General features: G+C 46.9%; 1 protein-coding gene across 2 annotated transcripts in view; it reads left to right on the top strand.

The window, feature by feature from the left end:
* Positions 1 to 19,892, top strand: part of BCAR3 (BCAR3 adaptor protein, NSP family member) — a 104,265-nt gene that overhangs the window by 39,684 nt on the left and 44,689 nt on the right. Inside the window, exon 1 of one of the 2 annotated variants that reach the window (XM_054592156.1) lies at positions 14,672 to 14,890. The exons of the other annotated variant lie outside the window; for it this stretch is intronic. Coding sequence (XP_054448131.1) covers positions 14,807 to 14,890 — 84 coding nt within the window. The 5' untranslated portion in view covers positions 14,672 to 14,806. Of the gene's footprint in view, positions 1 to 14,671; positions 14,891 to 19,892 lie in introns of those variants that run through there. 2 annotated transcript variants of the gene reach the window in all.

The raw sequence follows: 19,892 nt of genomic DNA, 5'->3' as shown, positions 1-19,892 counted from the left end.
GAGTTGGGGAACAATTGTATTGATTGACTGATACAAAAAATAATATATATCTACATACTATTTTTCAACTTGCTTTTTTTCATTGGACTTCAGTTCGTGTTAAATAAATAGGTCTACCTCTTTCTTTCGAATGGCTCTTCAGTATTACATTGTATAAGATACAATTATATTTAACCAATTCCCTAATGACAGATGGGTACTTTTTAATGTTTTGTTATTGAAAACAGTTTTGCGGTTATTTAACAAATATAGTCACGTTTGTTTTATATGTCATAGTCATTTAACAAATACTTATTGAATATCTGCCACCTGCTGGTCACTATTCTAGGAGCTGAGGATACAGACAAAACAATGTCCCTGCCTCTATAGATCCTGTATTTTGGGATGGAGGAATGAGAAGATAAGGAAGAGAATCAAGTAAACCACATTAGACAGCGATGAATGCTAGGTAGGAAAGATCCAGCAGGGAAAGGAACTACAAAATGTTGGGGAAAGGGAGCATTACATTTTTACTAGGGTGGCGAAGTGAAAAGGTGACTTTTGAGTAGAGGGGCAAGTCAAGTGTGATATCTAAAGAGAAAAGGACATAGCAAGAGGAAGGCCACGAACCTTTTCCACTGAGGAACAACTCTGAGGCCAGAGGGGCTGGAGCAGGTGAACTCGAGCCAGAGGGGTAGGTGCTGATCTGAGAGAGCAGTGAAGGGGAATGAGGCAGACTGCTTGGGGCTTGCGTGTCTAAGTAAGGACACTAACTATAACAGAGGGAGATGGGGAGCCGGCTCAGGATCACTTTGGCTTCCCTGTTGCTAGCAGTTGGCTGGGTGCAGGGAGAGCCGTAGGGAGGCCGTTGTGACTGTCCAGATGAGAGGGGATGATAGTTCGGACCTGTGATAGCAGAACAAGTGGTGAAGAAAGGAGATTCAGGATATATATTATGATGACAGAGTCATCGGGATTTCCTGATGGATTGGATGCGGGGTGGGAGCAAAGAGGAGTGACACACAATACTGGAAAGATGGCGTTGCCTTCAACAGAGATGGCTTGGTGTGCACTTGTGTGGGAATTTCTGCAGGATAAAACACTAAAGCCGAAGAACTGAGTGTTGGGTAGTAGGGCAAAATTAACTCCCTGGCTGCTAAGGAATTTTTGTTTCATTTTTCACATTTCTCTCAGTTTCCATATTTTCTCTAATAAGCATCAGTGCTTTTATGATAGTTATTTATAAAAATAAAAACACCCCCTTATTTAAATACCTTAGTCTGTTCTATAGATATGATGTTAAGAACTATGGCTCAATCAAAATTATGTAAAGCAAATAGCTTAGATGTATTAGAGCAGACGTTCCCAAACTCTTTGCTCTCGAGATCCCTTTTCACTCATAAATTATTAAGGATCTCAAAAGAGCTTTTGTTATGTGCGTTTTAGTTATTGGTTTATTGCATTAGAACTTAAAGTAGAGGGATTTTAGTGTTTATTTAATTCTCTTATTAAACCCATTGTGTGACTATAAATAACAATTTTTATGAAAAATAATAATTTTCCAAGACAAAATTTAGCAAGAAGAATGGCATTGTTTCACATTTTTACCAATCTCTTTAGTGTCTGACCTAAAGGAATGCAGCTTGATTCTCATATCTGCCTTCAATCTGTTTGAAGTATGAAGAAAATCTGGTTTTGCACAAATACATAGTTTAAGAAGGGAAGAATATTTTTGTATTAGGGTAATATTGGCATAAAATTATGTTAGTTTCATGTGTAAAGTGTGATGATTCAATATTTGTATATATTACAAATGATCACCGCAGTAAGTCCAGTTAACATCCGTCACTGTAGTTACAAAAAAAATTTTTTTTCTTGTGATGAGAACTCTCAAGCTCCATTCCCCTAGCTACTTTCAAATATACAATACAGTGATATTAACTATAGTCACCATGTTGAACACTGCTTTCCCGTGACTAACTCATCTTTAACTGGAAATTTGTACCTTTTGACCCCCCTTCACCTATTTCACCCGCTCCCTTACCCCTCAGGAGGAATACTTTAATAGACTTTTCAGATGGTTAAAGATATAACTTCTTTGAGGTCATGCTAAAAAAGTTGTAGTTTTATAACGGTTAATTGCAGTGTGGAACTGGAACCATATCAATGAACTTTTTTTTTCTTACTCCATTTCCTTAAAAATCCATTGGTCCATCTGGCAGTTTGAATGGATCTTTTACCCATGTGTGATTTTGAACCACTGTGCGTTAGTCATTTGAAAAATATTGGTCTACTGACCAATTCAGGTCTTTCAAATGTTAACATATTTCACTCTACAATATCAAAGACTCGCATTCATTACTATCACTACACATCAGAAAAACCATTGAAGTGTTGGGAAGCTGTTAAACTCATGGTGGTGAACACAGGTTTCCCAAAATTTAATTTCAAGTTGAAAGCTCAAGTTTATCATTGGCAACAAATACTGTCAATTATTTTTCTTGAACTGACAGGTTCGCTTTGTTCATTTTTTTAGCAAATGCCTGCCAAATAAATACCCACATCTGAACAACCATAGTTTATCAGACATTCTTCAAGGTAAAAATGGTGTTCATGAAAAAGCAGCTAGTTCAGCTAACAATTTAATTGCACATTTCCTTTCCCTCAAGACAACTGTGTGCTTGGGGATGCAGGCGAAGTGCTATGTGTGCTTCCTGTCTCTCACACAGAATAGTAAAGAGACACAATAAAGTGTGTAATTCTCACTGCTTCACCAAGGACTTCCTGAGTGAAGCTGGCAATTTTTAAAAGGAATTTATTTTTCCTTTTTTTATATTTAAAAAATTATTTTTTTTGCCCTGACTGGGTGGCTCAGTGGATTGAGCACTGGCCTATGAAATGAGAGGTTGCCAGTTCAGTTCCCAGTCAGGGCACATGGCTGGGTAGTGGGCCAGATCCCTAGATGGGGGTGTGTGAGAGACAACCAATCGATGTTTCTCTCATATATTGATGTTTCCCTCCCTCTCTTTCTCCTCTCTCAAAAATAAACAAAATCTTTAAAAAATACAGTGGTCAAGAAATGCAGTGACTACTTACCCAGTTTGGTGCCTCTCCCTTGCTTGGTGCCAAGATCCCAGCAGTTTTACCCATCGTTGCTTTTGCTCCATCAATGTAAAATGTCAACCCAGTGAAAAAGGCAAAGGCTGTCTCTCTGGTATGATGAATACAGCTTTGACCCCACAGACTCCCTGGAAGGCCCCGGGGCCCGCCGGCCACGCTCGGAGCACCGCCATCCCGGTGGCTCCCCAGCTCTGTGAGAGCTGTTAGGAAGCTGCAGAAACACACAACACAAATCATTGGCTCCTGCTTACATAAGTATCTATTTCTCTCTAGCTAAGGTTTTTTTTTAAAAACAGATTTCTCAACAATTGCATTTACATCTAAAGATATTATTAATAGAGAAGAGACATTCAATTTTTATTTAAAAATACGAAAAACTTGAGATTCTAGTCTAGAAATAAGAGTTCTCAGGTGTGGGCCTGGTCTTTGCAATTGAGTGGCTTGTGGAGCCTCAGTAAATGCAGTTCTGTACAACCAGCTCATTGCTCACTATGTGCTATATGGGGCTGGGCCTGAAGCAGTTGCTGTTCTGCTCTACTTGCTTTATGTTAAAACTGTGAAAACCCCAAGCTTGGTGAGGCTAAGGCCTAGTTTACAGCAAAGAGGCTCAGCTTGGATGGGAAAGTGCAGTCGAGGGATGCATTTACTTGGGGCAGGCGGAAAATGAACGCTCTCCTGATCCTTAAGCTTGTATTAATTGCCACTGCGTTTGCCCATTCGAGCTCCCAGTGTGGATTAGCTGGCTGAGCTCCATGCATCCTTTATGTCAATGAAGATAAGGATGTGTCAGACTTTAGGAACGAAAACATGCTGTTTGGCCCTTCGAGGCAATTTCCTTTGAGTCCCAGCTCTCTCCAGATGGCATCTAATTGTTTCTTGAATGACCTCAGTGTCCAGGCTGCAGGAACCTGGTCTGAGAGGCCATTTCACATGTTTATTAGCCTGTGGATGGGAACTTACTACATAAAGCCTCCATTCACACTCTCAAAAGAGCTTTTTGTGCAGAAGAAATGATGAAGCGGGTGGACTGTTTCCTGTGACCACCAGTCTCCAATGGGATTCTTCATTTTCCCAGGCCCAGGTGGGTGTTTTTCGAAGGGTCTGAGCGGCCCAGCCGAGTCTGCAATGGCCCAGACTCCTTCCCTTTGTCTTCTCATGGTCTTTACTGGAAAGAGCCTCCCTCAGCAGAACAGTGTCCCATCCTCATCTCTACCAGTTTTCAGAGCATTCAAGGGTAGCTCGTGCAGAACACAGGAGGTGGGAGTTGAGAACCACTGCGTTCTGGGAGCTTCCTCCCACTTTGGGAGCCCAGGTTGTTCACAGTTGAGAGAGTGAGGTGCTTCTGAGGACTGAAGGGGGAGCCACCCCTAATTCAGGTGCAGGGATGGCAAGGCTGGTTTACCCAGTGAGAACCGTGACCCTCGTGTGGCAAGTCATGTCTCATGCCTTTGCAGTTCTTCACTATTTGCGGGGGGAGGTCCTTCACTTTTTGAATGAGAACCCTTTGCCTAGAAATATGCAAGCACACTTTCTGTGCAAACAATTTCCAAGTGTTTGTTGAGAATCCCTGTGCGATCTCCAAACATTCACTGGCTCCTTTTCCGTTCAGGCATTGCTCTGGGCATCAGAGGGTGACAATGAATAAGACACAGGTCCTGAGGCCAACAGACAATGACAGAGTTCACTGTAATGAATGCTCCAATAGTGGATGCTGGAAGGCAGGAATGGGGCCAGGGTTCCTCACTGGAGTAAAAGAGCAATAACAATGTGTGGAGGAAGCCCCATCAGGCCACACAGAATGAGAATCAGGACTCCAAGCCTACTTTCAGGGCATGTCCACCTAACAGCTATGTAAGGAGGAAATTTGGGAAGATCTAAAGTAAATTGGGGGTGATGCAAATTCCCTTTTCCTTGACCTAAAAAGTCATGGGAGTTGCCCGCACGGGCTATCAATTTACCTGGTAAAGTCCATCTGGCCTTAGGAAGGAACTCTCTCCGCCAGTCCCTCTGAATCAGATTTTCTGTCTTTCCACAAAACAGAGTAGCCTCTGGAAACATCCTTCAGGAACTTAGGATGGAGCTATTGCCTGCACGATGAGCAGGGTTGAGTGAGCCATGCATTAGTGGCTTCCCCTCGCCTGGGAGGGGAGGCTGGGTGGCGCTGGGTGTGGGAGCAGAACTCACACCTACATTCAGTGGCACAGAACATTCCAAATCCATGAGTCCCTCTCCCTTTTCCTAGAGGCTTATTCATATCCATTTTATCCTTGAAAATGCCAGACAATGCAGTTCTTTAATGGAATGCCCTTGAAGTTGGCTGTGAAACACCATTAGTTTCCACCCATCGCTGAAACATGAATGTACAACCCTATTATTAATGGGCGTATATTACCCATGATTTCATGTAACATCAGTTTATGTTGACTCCCTTTTAGTGTCTCTCAGATGCAGGGATCACATCTTACTCACATGAACTCCAGTAGAGTCCAATACAATGTATTGCATCTTTTTTAAAAAATATTTTATTTATTTTTAGAGAGAGTGGAAGGGAGGGAGAGAGAAGAGAGATACATCAATGTGAGAGGGAAACATGGATTTGTTGCTTTTCATATGCACCCCAACCGGGGACGGCCCACAACCCAGGCATGTGCCCCGATCAGGAACTGAACCGCGGCCCTTCCGTTTTGCAGGATGACTCTCAGCCAACTGAGTCACGCCAATCAGGACCAATGCATTATATTTTGATCTCAAGTTTTACCTACTCTCACACTCATAAAGTAAACCTGTAAACTCTCAAACTGAGGATGTGAGCTAGGAAATTTATGACTGGGAAGGGCAGGGTGGAGTGGCCTGGGTCAGTGACTGTTCTAGAGAAGGAAAACATCTCTGTACTCTCAATCCTTGCATCTCTTTCCCTCAGCACGCTGGCTGCATTATCTCAGATCAGCTTTCGCATGTCATGGGCACGCATGGCTGTTGGCTGCTTTAACTTATGATCTTAAAGCTATGGTCCCTGGGAAAAAAGGGATCTTTCCCTCTGCTCTGGTTTGAAAAACCACAGGGAAGGAATCTGATTGGTCTAACTTAGGTCCATGTCTACTCCTGGACCACTCAGTGTTCAGTGTTCTGATCAGCTCACACATCCATCACAAGGATGAATACTTTATGCCACGTGGTAAAGGTTTTAAAGGTAATAACAACTCTCTGCTATTTACATCATTTCCCCCTGAATTTTCAGGATCAGACGTGTATTAGACTATATTTTCTCATTGTCTCTATCTACTCAGGGTACATATGTGTAATGTTGGCATATGAACACTAGGATTTGCCCAGGTTTTCTTTCTGATCTTTTTAAGTCCTGTACTCACCTTCCTCTAGTTTATCTCACCTCTGGTTTATTTATGGGCTGCACACCTATTGCCTCCCAGTTGAATTGTCAGATCCACATGGTTACAGAGAAATTGTAGGGATGAGGGGGGTGGGGCAGAGAGACTGTGGATCCCCTTACAGTTTGGCATTGGAAAAAACCCCACATCTGTTGTTCCCAGCAGGCCAAGTGCGAGGCCAGCGCGGCGTGCCCAGAGTGGGTCCAGGTGAGTTCCCGCTGCTCCCACCGGTAACTCCTGCTTCCTGCCCTCTCACTCCTCTGGGTACACACTGCGGGCCCGGCACTGTATTGTCCTTCGAACCACGGACAAAAGAACCCATTGTCTCCACCTTGGGCACCGGGAGTGTTGACCATCTGGGTGTCACTTCTGTGGGTGGCATCGTGCTTGGCAGCTGACAGTCTTAGGAAGTGAAGAAACTGGCTGGTAATCAACATGGTTCTTCCCAGGCAACATACCCTCTGCCTTTTCCTGTGGAAAAGCGGGCCCAGTCGATGACTCCGTTTAAGACAAAGGAGGTCCCTTAGCTCTCTAGGTGTCACCTGCGCTATAGGTTTTGCTGCGTCCTGGCTCTCCTCAGACTCTGGCCTCCGCATCCATCTGTACCTGCCCTTTCCCATCAGTAATGAGTGGACGAGGGCCTCTGACTGGGGATAGTTCAGGTGAGCCCTGCTGTCTGTGTTGCCAAGAATATCCATTATTCGGTTGGAGGGAGGGGGCCGTCGCAGCAGCCACAATTCTGCCTTTTGGATTTGCACAAGATAAGGTACTCAAGGCAACCAGGTGGGATCCATGCTTCCATTATCACTTCCGATCGATCCAGCCATTCTGAGTCATAGTTGTTTTAATTATTAACTCTAAGAACTGTGTAATCTCACTTGTGTAATGGAGATAATAATACACATCTCCTAGTATGAGTACTAAATAAGACACTATGGTAAAAGCTCTGTATAAATGTTGGCTCTTGGGGGCCTTTCGCATGGGGTGAGTGGTGACTCCTTCGAGGAGCCCCAGCAGAAAGGCAGAAAGGTTTCCGTGACTGCCGCAGTGTCAGGAAGGCATCTCTGAAGTCTGTGCTTGGGAGGGGTTACTCGGAGTCAGACTTGGAACTATTCTGCATGTAACATTAAGCAGTGTGTGCAAACAATGCCCTTCTACCAACTGGTGAAGGGTTTCTCCTCTCACAGGCGTTTAAAGCTGCTCCAACAACAAAAGGAAAGGAACACAGCTCGCCTCAGTGCCTGTGTGTCTGTGTCCTCCTCTTACCGACCGCAGCCCTGCCCGTGCCTGACCATGTCGAAAGTAGCCAGCAGACCTCATCACCCAGGATAACCAGCGTGTTCTCCTCGCTTCTCTTTCCCAAAAAAAAAAAAGTAAGACCATCAGAAGCTACACCTTTAGGAGCTGCTGAAAGTCTTTCTGGACCATGGAGATTCTTAGGTCACATGACTCTGAGAACTGGGTAAAAGCCACAGTGGACTTCTCACCCAGTAGTTTATATTCTATTTCCAGTGGCTCATGGTGGCCCTGCCCCACCCCCAGGTTGAACAGTCCAGGTCAGGGCGGGTTCTCAGAGCCATCTGGGTAGGATGCAGAATTAACCAACGTGTCACTCAGAGGATAATGCTGGTGATCAGTTTACAACCATGAAAGAAGGATACTTTCCTATTGAAATATTTCATTCAGGTTTCTAGAATTTGCTTGAAAAGAGAGAAGAAGTAGTTACTAGGGTTGCCTTCTGTTTTACTTAGGCAAGCTTTCAAGGCAGAAACAAGTGGAGTTAGTCCTGACTCCCGTCCACCCCGGCGCCAACCACCCCACACCCAGGGTCCCTGCTTTCTTGAGCGCTCTTCCATGCCCACGGCACCCACTCCAACATTTGGACGCCTCTCTAGGTGGGTGGTAGGCATGCAGTGGTATTGGAAATAACACGCTATAACTGTGGCAGTTCCCGACTCCAGGGGCCAGAGAGGAGGAGGCGCAGGCAGGAGGCAGAATCTGGGAGGACACAGAAATGAGGGATGCTGGGCAGAGCCAGCACGACATCCAAGGGGCTATGCCAGGCACAGTTCTAATTCTAGAAATGGTCGGTATGGTTAGGTATCAGTGTCCAGGAAGGTGAGCTAGTGCAGGAGTCAGGCACGTGGCAGGTGGTCCTCTGGGGACTCTAGATCTTCCAGGAAGATCTAGTCCTGGGGCAAGAATGTGGAGGGCTGTGCAGGGGGAGGGGCGAGGTGGAAGGAGCATCAGCAGGGCGTCCAGGCTCGACAGAAGCCCAGTCCTGCAGCCAATTTGGTGTGGGGACCGTGGGAAAGAAGGGGTGCAACCCAAATCCTGAGGTAGGGGCACAGGAGCCCCAGTCCGACTGACTGGAACAGGGTGGATGTTGACAGCTCCGGAGTTGTGGGTGGGCCCAGCACGCCCCTGGGTGAGAGCCAGGTGGCAGGTGCTCTTTGTTTGGACAGACACAGGCTGTCTGTCCAAACACACAGCTCCCCAAACAGCAAAGACTCTGGAGTAGAAAAATCATCTGAGACATCTGAGTGTATGTGCGATTTTAATATGTGATCTTAACCTTTAAAGGCTAAAAAAATAACTTCTTAAACTCCTCCCCATTGTTCCCTGGCTTTCAAGGTTCAAGAGTCACAGTAGTGCTAGCTGGGACCTGTCAGGGGCTTGGGGTGTGGCTCCTGCAGCCAGGCATTTGAGTGAGATTTAGGGCGCACTTGGGCAGGTGCCCTGCAGGAGGAGCAAAGTGTCGGGAGGAGACAGGGCTTGTTCTTTTTCCTTTGACAGGAAGGGAAGCTCACATGTGCTGAGTGCCTATTGTGGGTTAGGTGCAGGTTCTTTATGTTATCTCACTTGCTCCTCACAAAAACCTCACAAGTTAGGGGAGCAAATTGAGGATCAGAGAGGTTAAGAAATGTCCCAAGGTGCAACAAAGACGTGAACCCACCCTGGCTCTCCCTCTACCCTGCTACCTCTCAGTGTGGCATTTGAGACATATAAAGATGTGTCTTGCGGCTCAGTTTTGGAGGATGTCATTTTGCAGAAGTGTTTGTGAGGTGGGAGAGCTAGTGGCAGTGGAGGTGGGAGACAGGGCAGCTGGTGTTTGCGGCCGAGCCTTCCCCGTTCTTGCCTTGCAGGTGCCCCTCAGCCCATTTGTGCATCGCTCTGCATGAGAGGGGCCTCAGAGGGGCTTTGGGTCACTGTTATTAGTTGCTTATATAGCTCACACTTACCAGAAGTGTGAGGAAGGGGACGTAGAAATGTGTACAGCAAAGAAAACCTAGGGCTTATGATAACAAGAGAAACAAATGACTACTCAGGGTGCCGTGCCTGCAGAGTGAGTACAGAATAGAAGGAAGCTTGGGAGGTGGGCGGCGGATCATCTTGGGTGGGTCAGACTCTCAGGGGTGCACAGATGGGCTGCAGGGGCACAGGAATCCCTGAAATTATGTGTAAAACATTACAGTATGTGCTTTTTGTTATGGAAGGAGGGTCCATGATTTTCATAGACTCTCTAAGAAGGCTGAGACCACCAGCAAGTCTGATTACTGTTTGAAAGGTTGGAATTAGGCCCTGTGCACATTCTCTTAATTTTGACTTAATGCTGGAAGCAGGAAGCTGAACTTGTATAATATAGGATTTCCAGGAAGTGATGATGGGACAGGGGGATGTATGAGATGAAATTGTATGTGATAGTGCAAGAAAGCAAAGTCAGGGCTGGGTGCTCACCTAATTTTGCTTCACATTATCAGTTACACAATTCTAATACCTAAGTAGAGAAACAGAAACTTGTGGGAGGACATAGACCCAGTAGAGAAATCTGTGTGCGAATACTGAGTCTTCTTATTTATGTGCTGGGCAGATCAATATCGTTTCCAGACAGAGACCATTTAACAGCCATGCTCTCTTATCCCCTTGAGGAACGTGGAGGACTGTCAGACTGAGCTGTGCACACCCTCGTAAACGCATTTGCTGTGTGCACCAGCGCAAGCCAGTGTCTTATTCACAGCAAGCCACAAAGTGGCCCAGGGAGCCGGGCCTGCCTTTCCTGCTCTCCTCCTTCTGAGTCCAGTTTGCATTCCTTTTGGGAGCAAGAAATAAATCACATTTGCATGTAGAAGAATGTGTTGAGCTGTCTTTGACAGCTTGTGTAACTACCGAGCCTGCCGTGAGGAGGTGATCTCGTCCGATAGCCCACAGCCGCTCCTCATTCTCCTGGTTTCCAGCCCTGCTCCTTCAGCCCGTTGCTGTCGCTTGAGGGTGCTGTCGCGTGAGGGTGCTGTCCCGTGAGGGTGTGTGCTCCGAGACAACGAGCTCCTCGCTACCGCCTCACCTCCTGGTTCACTGGCAGCAGCATCCCGCAGACAGTCCAGGCGACTGGGAAGCTTTGGGAAGCAGGGTTGCTGATAAATGTGCCCCTTCTCTGGCCCTCACAGAGGGCGTCCTGGGAGATTGAGGAGTTGTTCTGCCCACGTAAATCTTCCTTCCCTGCTTCCTAGGATGCCAGCACTAGGAGAAACAGCACTGGCAGCTCTGGCCTTACTCCCTATCCTGTTAAAGCTGCTTTGTTCCCCCAGAATCAGCCCCTGGGGTTTAGTAAAGACAAAAAGCCAGGAAAGATCCTGGAGAAAGATCTTTCTGGAGAGGTAAAGAGTCTCAGTGGTTACCACGAGAGGTTGAGCTCTTTTGACCATGATGATTGGTGTTCACTGATGCTCGCAGTGAGTCCCTGTGGGCAGGGACAGCCCAGCACTTGCAGCCTTGGACCAGTGCACTCTGGTCACAGCCTGCCACCCACCATGGGCAGTGCCACTGTCCTCAGGGCTGCTTGACAACAGCCGAGAGCACCTCATGGCATGGAAGGTCTAATGCCTTGACTCGGGGCCAGCTTTGGGAACGGGAGCGGGCGATATGGGCAGCATTGTTTTCCCGGTTGCCCCAGACCACAGGAAAGCAGACGCCTGGTAGGCACATTCTGCGCACAGACCTCTCCCCTCCATGCCACCTCCGAGAGCAGGTCATCTCACTGGGAGCCTGATCTTCTAGCAGGGACCGCAGCACTTTGGGAAAGGGACTCTGTACCCATTTACAGCCTCTCTTAGCCGAAGGGCCGCTGCCGGCAGGAAGCATGTGTCTGTGAAATATGGCTGTCAAGGCAGCTCCTGTTTCCATGGTTACTAAGTAGGGCAGGCTAGCATTGGGGCTACCCAAGGAGAAAATGGCATTGAAGGCAACGCTTGGGCAGGGCCCTCCCTCTGGCCCGCTGTAACCCTCTTCCCAGAAGGGGTGGGCAACATTTGACCTGAGGGAATAGGGATTCCCTTAAGGGTCCACATGGCTGCCCAGCCCTGGCTATTTTCACAGGTGTTTCCCTTGGTGCAGAGCAGTGAGCCTCCCAGGTGGTGGGGGAGGGGCGGCGCAGGAGAGCACAGAGCTTTCCCACGGCTTGGTGTTCCTGTGTCAGCCCCTCTGTCCATCGGTCCCTGGAGTTGCATTCATGGCACTGAGCCCTGTCCCCACAAGGGCATGGTGTTTAGAAAATCCTGAATCCGGATTTAACTGGTCCTAACCCGCATGTATTAAGTCATCAGAGAGTGCCCACTGCCCCAGGGTACCAAATCACAACCTTTCCACGGGGCTGTGCCAGTAATAGGTTCAATTATAAGACATTAAAAATCTCTTACTTGTGTTTCCACGTGATCAGATACCAGGTTCTGCAGTCACAGGCTGGAGTCCCTAGTCCTTTGTTCTCTGCTGAGTGACACACAGTGCTGGTCCTGTTTCTTTGTAACAAGAATAGAATAATCATTGTGGGGAGAACGTGGGGGAATTGATCAGAGTGGATGGGAGACATTTAAAAGCATAACAAGTCAGTGAAGGGCACTTCACAAATTCATGCAATTATCATCTTTAGTTGCAGTAACGACAGGTTATTTTAGTCTCTCTCCTTGGCCATTTTGGGAGAAAATTGATTAAAACCTTTGAAATGTTACATCAGAAATTATTTTTGGTGTGGAACAAAAAAAAAAATTAGAAGTGCTTGAGAAACAGTTACCTAATAAGATTAGCCCATTCTTTAATCCTGAGGGAACCAATTTTGGGGGCATTTTGGAGACATTTCTTAGAGTAAGCAGGGAAAACCTCAGGTGACCAGAGCCACAATACTACCCTGACCTTTGCTTGTTTTGTTTTTACTCTGGCCCTAGAGCACTTGGCTTCATAATTCTATGTAATTTACATGCCTGAGTTATTTGCATATTTTCTTGCAGAAATGCACTTCATTCATGTGTTCTGGGGGTAGGGTATTGGAATTCAAAGGTTTCTGCTGACTAACCTCACGGAATTTCTGTGCAGGGTTGAAGGAGCTGCTTTTCTCCCTTTTCTGAGGCTGGGGATAGTGTTTTTCTTAGCCTGAGGGAAAAGGAAATAGCTAGTGAAAAATGGGCTCCTTACCTGGTGGCTGTTGGCCTGATCGATGAGTCATCCCCACAAAGCTGCTGGGGTCATGGGCCCTGGCTGCTCCTGTGGACTTACCCTTTGAACCCCATCTAATAGAAATGAGGACAGAGAAACACTTCCTCCTGGGTGCAGTACAGGACCTTGGAGGGCAGTATTGACCTATCTACTGGACCATCTTAAGGGCCCTCCAGCTCAAAAAACAAGCAGACAAGCAAACCAACCAACCAACCATGAGTTCTACCATCCTTGGTATTTGCTTCCAGGTTCTCAGATGGGTTTCCCAGGACCCGGGAGTTCCCAGGGCTGCACCCCTGCCCTCCAGAACCAGGGAGGAGAAGGAGTGAGGGAGAGAGCAGAAAGGAAGTCAGTCCCGCCGGTTGTTCTGTGGGGTCAGAGCCTTTGTAGGTCTGTCCCTGCGCTGGATGTGGGGAGGCTCCACCCCTGTCTCTGTCCAAAGCACTCATGCAGGCACAGAAGCTGCCCACCAGATGTTGAGCAAACAATTCCATACTTTCACGGGCCGACTTGACCTAGTCCAAAGGCCGAGGCCTCCTGAGTATTTTGACACTAATCCCATTGGATATTTTTCATACCTCCCTCATGCCTCATCTGGTGGTGTTCCTTTCTGGGCTGATTAGGTTTTGCTTCTTCCTCGTTGCAAGTTTCTGCCTGTATGAAGTTTTAGAAGGCTTCAGGACACATTCCATTTTCCAGTGGCTGGAGCCACAGAAAGTTAATATTTGAAACAGTGGGAGAGGAAGAAAAACAGGCAGAAACCTGGGTTTGATTTAAACAAAAAACAGAAACCAGAACCATTGAGCATCCACTCTTACTAGAATGAAAGAAGAAAAGCAATTACTTTGCCCAAAAAGTGTTAGGAGGCTCTTGGTAGGGGTGACAGCATCTTAGCACAGAAGAAACAAGCGCAGCCAGGTCGGACATGAGGGTCGGTGCTGGATCTGAGTTAAGCAGAGCAGGCAATTACAGTGAAGTATTCACAGTGAAGGAGGGGAGGGAGATAAACACTTGGGTCAGAAGAGTCTACACAGCCTGTCCCCCACCCTCCCAATAGATTGCATGGCCAGGTGGGGTGGGCATGGGGCACCCAGGGTGTTTGCTGACAGACTTGCTAATTAAACAGTAAAAGGCAATATTGCTTTGCCAGGAGTGAGGGCTGTGCCAACGTTATCAGCTGCAAGCTGGCTTCCAGGAGCATCCTAATTAAAAATAAACAGCTCTGGGGTAGACTGGGGGAGCGGGGACAGAGAATCTGCCTGGGTTCCTCAGGACGTCTAGGATTGCTCCTAGGGGCAGTCACACCCTGGCCACCTCTAGGTCCTTTTCGCAAAGAAGCCTCTATCTCATCACAAGGTGGTGTGATGTGTGCTTCCTTCACCCCTAGGTGCTGGGGTGACAAGCAGACAGACAAAGCCTCTCAGAGCAGATTGCCTGGTGCCTTCAGCCCTGGGGAGGACAGGCTGCCTGAGAGGCTAATGATTTCCGCCGGGTCTCTGCATGGAGGGGACAGCTGAAGCTCAAAGCCTCTTCTAAGAGAGGTTAGAATTTCATCAGAAAGCAAGTCTGGTCACATGAGAATTTCTGGCACTGTGTGCATGGCAGGCTGGACACCAGCCTGCCAGAATTGAGCGAGTGGATCGTATTGGCTTCAGCGGAGGGGAAAAGTCCCAGCCTGGCCTGGGAGAAGGAGCTGGCTCACTCCCGGCCACTGGTCTGCGGGCGGGCGGGCGGGCGCGCAGCACAGCTGCCGCTGAGGGACTGGGGCTCCGATGCCCCGAGCCCCCTTTCTGTTAACCCTAAAGAAGGTGTGTGGTCCAGGGACTGACGACTGAAAGATGCCTAAAGAATGCAGTGCTTTCCACGCACTCTCGGCAGCTCTGTGCTGCTTCTACCACCGCAAGTCTTTCCTTGGAGTCAAGGTAGGTGTGGTTTTGGGATAAGGTGCATCTAAGATTCTTTTGGGATCTGGAAAGCATTAGTTTTCTAAAAGGCACTAGAGAAAGTTTGCAGCCTGCTGGCTGTAAAAGCAGAGGCGCTTTCTCTGACTGATGGATCTTCATAAGCCCCTAGTGGTGTGCCTCCCCTGGACGCAGAATCTGTGTTTTGGGACAAAGCTCTGTATTTCCGGACACTTTCAGTCTCCCTGGGCGGAAATTTTAAGCAAAGTAGCTCAGTAAGACAGAGCTATTTTTCTTCTTTCTCTTTGTCTCTCTCTCCCCTTACTCACAGTGAGTGTGAGGTGGCTGAGCCCCTCTCTCCACTTAACCTTCCGGCCTGTTATGTCAATAACATGTATAATGCCGAGAAACTGCCAAATAGCTCTCTTCAAATTGCAGCCAGGTTTCAAAGCATTTCCGTGTTCAGAGCTGCCTTTTTCGGTACTGCTCCCATTTTTAACCTTTGTTACATGACCAATGCCATAGGTTTTGCATAACATGTCAATACACTATTTTGATGAAAATACTCAAAAGACCTCATCTGACTCATTCAGGACGAGGCCTGTGTTCTAGTTGCCCACTTGTGACAACACTAAGAATTAAGATTGATATGGGCTCTCGCTGACTTGGGGTTTTTCTGCCTTGGAAAAATCCCGCCTGCCCCAGCAGGACTGTGGACCTCATTTGTTCATGGGAAATAGGAGTCTGAGCGCTCTGAAGGAGTTCTTCCCACCCCAACGCGGGGCTCCTGCTCCTGAGGGACTGATTTACTCAGTCCTGTTGAAAAAGCTACAACAGGGTTATGAGCTTCTGCTTCTTTCTTCCTGATAATGCTTTAAAAAAATTCTCAGGAAAACTTGTTAAAGGAAAAAAAGACCCCTTTGTATAAAATATATATATATATACTAAATGAGAAGAAGATACACTTCTAATTTTACCACCCTGTTGCAGTGTTCAGAGGAGCTTTCTGACCGTTCAGCAAAGTTTGTTTTTGTCTCTTTGCCAAGGAACGTGGAGAGTGAAGAATAAATCATTAGTTAAAAGTGTTCTCTCCCTGATTTAAGAGCCCCTTTCTATCCTGGAGCCCAGTGGGATGATGTGAGGACCATGTGGTTTCTGACCTAAATATGGATCGTTCTTGCATGGAGCAGATGAAGTCATGCCATTAGCAGTATTTTAACGCTGTCAAAGATAGTCCGGGAGGTCCCAAAGGGAGGCATGCACTTCAGGGATTGGCAGTAGGTCTTCACTCTAATAGAAGTTCTTTCATAAGCCAACTCCTGCTAATTCAGAAAAGTGTGACTCAGCATCTGGTATGTAAGGAAAATAGCCCATAAATATCTGGGTCTGAGTGACAAGATTCTGTTTGGATACCCCTGCTCCTCTCCTGGTCCGTCTTCCCAGGCCCCCATAGAAAGACACGGAAATGTATGGGGTTACTCTGGACCAGCCTCCTTCAGCCTCGCCCTTCCCTGCCTCCCACCACAGCCTCTCTGGGTGGTGGGCCATTGGTAAAAACACTCTCCTTTCCACCTGGGCTTCATACCCCAGCCTCAGTTTGTTTCGTTTCATAGCACAGAGAGGGGGCCCGACCTGCTCCCTCACCAGTAACTGAAGCCTTCAGACCCAATTAATGGCTTCCCATTGACCCTCAAGATGTGTTTCCCTGTCTTGCTTCGCTTAGGTAGTTACCTGGAAAAGAAGATCCACCTGTGCTTAAATCTCTCCTCCTGCCCGTGTTGCCCCAATGATATGCTGCATCTCTATATTGACTCCCACTTTAATTAGGGAGTTCAGGTCTTGCTGCTCATGATTAGTTTCCGTTGCAATTAGAATTTCAAAATTAAATTGGGAGTGACCGCCTGATAGCAGAGCTGAAAAAAAGCTGCAGTTCTTGACCATGTATGTGTGCTGCTTCCCGCGGCATGAATTTCTCATACCAAAAATAACACTATGGTAGCCATGGTAACTTTCCATTTGGCCTAATCCATATCATCTCTGGAGAAAGTCGAATGTTATTAATAGTGTTTGTTGTATGGAAAGAAAATTAAAAATACAAAAGCTCTTTCGCTTCATAAGAGACCAATCTCACTGGTGCGTGCGGGGAATAAGATTTTATTTGCAGAGATTTTGCAGAATTTAGAATGTATTTAGGGCCTCGTGTGAACATGTATACACAGGCCCTGGAAGGGAATTAAATGGGAGGCCAAGAATAAAGAGGGAGATGAAGGACACACCGTCATTTCTGGTGTCCGAGGAGTCGAGTCAGAGATGACATGTCCCGGAGGGGCAGGACGGCAGCCTCCCAGAGGGGTTCACAGCGGCAGTCACCTCACAGAACGCCTAGGTCCTGAATGAGAAAGGGCAGGGATATTTTGTTTGTGCCCAATGGAAAAAAAGTTTGACATGAAGATGATCCATAACACTAGTGGCACACATTCAAGTTCCAAAGTTCCTGAAGGTCAAATGTAAAAGCCCCAGCCGTGTGCCGGCACTATGTGGAGCGGCGGTAATACATGACAACGGGGCATGGTTCTGCCTTTGAAGGACCTACCACCGAAGCATTAGGTCGTAGTGTCATTTTGTTACATTTGCAAAAGCCTTTCCAATGTCTGAGTTCCATCACAAGTTGTCTCCCTGGAGTTGTCAAAACCAGTTCTCTGGGCCAGGCAGGGCAATAGTTTACCCTTCACTCTGGCTGATGTGGCTCAGTGGATTGAGCGCTGGACTGTGAACCAAAGGGTCACCAGTTCGATTCCCAGTCAGGATATATGCCTGGGTTGCAGGCCAGATCCCCAGTAGGGACATGTGAGAGGCAGCCACACATTGATGTTTCTTTCCCTTCCTTTCTCCCTCCCTTCCCCTCTCTAAAAATAAATAAATAAAATCTTTTTTAAAAAAAGTAGTTTATCCCTTTCCACAGAAGAGAAACTGAGGCTCAGAGGAACTACTGAATGGTCAAAAAGTTTGTTTAGTTTTTACGTATGATGGCTCTAGTAGCACTTAGTTGTCTTGAACTTCATTCAAAACAATTTTGTTAAATTGTATTGTGACAGTTGTCATATCAGCGTGCATTTAAACAAAGCTTTATCACAATTAGTGATTTTTTTGTGCATCCATTTTAATATTGAAGATGGAAGAAAATACGCAACATTTTCAGCATGTTATGCTTTACTATTCCAAGAAGGGTAAAAATGCAATAAAACACAAAAAAAAATATTTGTGCAGCATGTGGAGAAAGGGCTGTGACTGATTGAACATGTCAAAAATGGTTTGTGAAGTTTCTTGGTACTATTGATATTTTGGCCAAATAATTCTTTGCTGTGAGGCTGTCTTATATATCAGAAGATGTTTAGCAGCATCTCTGGCCTCTACCCATTAGAAGCCAATAGTGGGAGACAGCCGACATACTCAAAATATCCAAATCCATAAAGTTATTGATGAGAATGAAAAGTGTGTCTTATTTTACGGGAAAAAAAATAAAAAGACTTTTTGGCCAACCCAATTCCTAGCCAGACTCATTTAGTGAAAAACCAGGAGCAGAAATCAGGTTTTCTGGCCTCAGGCCCAGTCTCCTTTCTATGATACCATATTAAGACCATAGGAACCTGAAACAAGATGCTTTATTAATACTTTAGTTTGCAGTTCAGTTGGGAAAGAATAATGTGATTCTTGCTTTTCAGGGACGCTTCAGGATTCTGGATTTTGTAGGCTAGGTGATCCTCCTGCAGGGAGAGGCAGCTGCCCCCCCACCCCCTCACCCCCACCTCGTCCTGTCAACTTCCTAGTGAATTACAGAAGGAATCTGGCCAGAAGCTCAATAGATGATATTTCTGAAGTGGTCAGTGGGAACCAACCCCACTTCTCTGGTCCCTCATGTCTCTGATTTTTCTCGTGTGTGGATGGTGGAAAAGGAGCTGAAATCTGCCACCTTACCAATAGCTTCTCCTGCAGAAGGCCAGTGTGGTTTTGTCAGGAAACTTCTGGGAACCTCAGGGACACCGATTACCTTACAAGTGCAGAATAGCCCATTTTCTGAAGGAGCATGAGCAGAGGTTAGACTGTGGAGTCTGTACGTAAGTGGCCAGTAAGTCTCCACTAACCAGTCATTAAGTCCATTGGCAGTGGTCTTGTCAATGAGAAGTTATGGTTAGAAGGCTGCGGATTTTAAGTATCTACCTTCCCATATGTAGGTTTGACTGTACTTTGCAGCCACGAAATGCTGTAGAGTGGGGAGAGTTTAAATGGTGCTGTTGCTGTTGCTGCATTGGGTTTAACTTGAAATCAATTCCTTTGCCCCTGATAAAAGAAATATTTGGAGCCTCTCTGAGTACCCAGGCACCCCCTCTGCCCATCCCTAGAGGGTTAGGTCCCTGCAGCTTGTTTTTATTAGAAACTTCCTGTCAGAGTGATCATGGTGGAGCAAAGGTCCCACTTGTCTTGCCTATGACTGGTCCTTTGGTCTGTTTGATGTTGTAACAGCTTGGGTACTGGTGACACATCTCAGTGTTTGAAAATGACCTAAGTGGCCTTTGTCAGTGGGGCTGATCACCATCAGCATCAGCTGTGCAAGATAGAAAAAGCTACTGGGGAAATGTCCTCTCAGTGACTCAGTCCCTCCTCTTGGTGGCTGCTAGTTGCTCATTTATCTCTCCTGCCCTCCAAACAAAAGCCCAGCAGTTTTTGGGTTTTTTTTAGGACCTACAGGCATTCCATTAGCATCTGGGAGCTTCGGGGATCTGGTTTCAGCATCAGGGGAAGGACAGGGCTGTGTCCCAGAGCCCCCTCCCCACAGACCCCAGCGCTTGGATCTTGGCCGAGGCCTTGTTTTTGTTGGAGAGATGTGGGTAGGAAGCAGAGCGGGGCCTGGGATCCTGGGAAAATTCTGTCAGCGGGTGCAGCAACTCCAGGACTGCGGAGAGGCGGGCTTGTGCCAAACACTGGGGAGCACGCTGGAGAGTCAGGGTGCTCAGGCTGCAGAGGT

This window comes from Pteronotus mesoamericanus, unplaced genomic scaffold (genome assembly GCF_021234165.1).
Source record: "Pteronotus mesoamericanus isolate MK-2021 breed Mesoamerican mustached bat unplaced genomic scaffold, CSHL_Meso_final scaffold_31, whole genome shotgun sequence".
Classification (NCBI taxonomy): Eukaryota; Metazoa; Chordata; class Mammalia; order Chiroptera; family Mormoopidae; genus Pteronotus; species Pteronotus mesoamericanus.
This window is presented reverse-complemented; position numbering and strand designations above follow the sequence as displayed.